The 1,793-nt window shown below is 53.7% G+C and overlaps 1 protein-coding gene across 1 annotated transcript in view; it reads left to right on the top strand.

Moving 5' to 3' along the window:
• Positions 1–1,793, top strand: part of ACVR1B (activin A receptor, type IB) — a 6,209-nt gene that overhangs the window by 457 nt on the left and 3,959 nt on the right. Inside the window, exon 2 of the mRNA XM_010142992.1 lies at positions 974–1,222. Within this exon, the coding sequence (XP_010141294.1) occupies positions 974–1,222 (249 nt within the window). The remainder of the gene's footprint in view (positions 1–973; positions 1,223–1,793) is intronic.

Genomic DNA, 1,793 nt, shown 5'->3' with positions numbered 1-1,793 from the left:
GAATGAACAGTTCCCAGCCCTGTTTTCACTTCTCCCCTAAGGTTGCTGTGTGAACTCGAGCACTGGGTTTATTTCCTTGATCTGTAAAGAGGAAGTAATAACAAACTACTTCAAATTAAAATGTGAAGTTGCTTGCACTCCCTTGTGGCCAGCAAAAAGTCACCACATGATGAGGTTGTACTTGAGGGTAGGAGAAGCTTCCAAAGTTTGGGGTTTTTTATCCTGCCTGCTCCGTATTACGAGACTCCTCTGACCTTACCAGCCCTGCTGCTGGCGTCCACGGGCTCCTAAAGCAGCAGCAACAATCATCTGCAGTTAAACTTCAGCTTCTGCTGCACAATGCCTGTTCCCTGGGCAGAGCAGATCCCTCTCCTGCCTTCCGTCAGCCAGAGTCACTTCCCTTCTGCTGGGGCTGCAGATCTTTGCATTGACGAGCCACAAGTACGGGAACGCTGCAGGAACTTTGGAGGAGTGTGTGGGGCGGAGGGTGCCCAGATCCTGAACACAGAAGGAAGCAGCAGCCCTGCCTTTGAGTGAGGGTGTGGGAAATGTCTGCCGCTTTCTAATTCCTGGGGCAGAGAGGGCACGTGGTGCTTGGGAGAGAGGGAGACCTGGGTCCTTCCTAGCTGGTTGGGGTTTCTCCCACTTGGGGAGTTCAGGTGGAAGGTAAAATGCAGGTGGTCCCCGTGAAGTCAGCCCAGAACAGGCTCCCAGACGCTTTGAAGCAGCAAGTGCCGATAATCCCCGCTCCCACAAGTGAAGCACCATCTTCTCTGGGGGGTTTTACCCGTAGTTTGCCTGTGTGATGACGTGATCAGTCCCAGGTTAATACCCTTATTTGGTGAGTCCTCTGCTGTCCTGGAGCAACAAGCTAAAATCGTGCAGGTTCTGCAAGGATAATGAAAACACAAGATGAAAGTCCTTAAAGAACGCTGGAGAAAGTGTCTGATTTTCTTCTCCCTTCTCTCTCAAGGGCATCTGAAAGATAACGAACCCCCGTCGAGCTGGGGGCCCGTGGAGCTGGTGGCGGTGATTGCTGGACCCGTCTTCCTCGTGTTTGTCGTCATGATCATCGTAGTCTTTGTTTTCCATCACCACCAACGGGTCTATCACAACCGGCAGCGGCTGGACATGGAGGACCCCTCCTGCGAAATGTGCCTGTCGAAGGACAAGACCTTGCAGGATCTAGTCTACGATCTGTCCACCTCTGGCTCTGGCTCAGGTACTCAGATGGGACTGGGAAGGATGAAAGGGAACTTGCTGTTGTAGTGGAGTGTCTGTGCTGGGCCCCTGGTTGCCACACGGCCATGAGTCACATGAGTCGTCGTGAGTAACGTGCAGGGCGTGTTTTAACTCCAGTCACGCAGCAGACGCTGTAGCCCCGTGTTGGTGTTCTGCGCTTCGACCGAGCACGAGCAGTAGTTCAGCTGCCCCTCAACCTCCTGGTGTGTGAAAACTGTTCTGTGTCGCTCCCTCCTTGCCTCAGACGGCTGCATCTCTTTCAGATGGAGCCTCAGAACCGGGTTGGGGTTGGAAGCAGGCGCTCACTGCCAGCCTGAGGGCTGTTGGCTTTGAGGAGGGCGCAGGATGTCACCTGCCTGAAAGCTTGCAGGAAAACAGGGATAATACCGGCAACCGAAATTCTAACAGGGGGCGAATGCTGCGTTTGTTTACACAGCCCAGAGACTCTCTGGGTCTTCCACGGTGGACGGTGTCCAGCGTCCACTTCCGTAGCACTGAAAAGGACTTCCCCCCAGAACAGGGGGAAGTCATCGTTTTACTCCTGACTTTGA

Source organism: Buceros rhinoceros, unplaced genomic scaffold (assembly GCF_000710305.1).
Source record: "Buceros rhinoceros silvestris isolate BGI_N320 unplaced genomic scaffold, ASM71030v1 scaffold31989, whole genome shotgun sequence".
In the NCBI taxonomy this organism is placed as follows: Eukaryota; Metazoa; Chordata; class Aves; order Bucerotiformes; family Bucerotidae; genus Buceros; species Buceros rhinoceros.
This window is presented reverse-complemented; position numbering and strand designations above follow the sequence as displayed.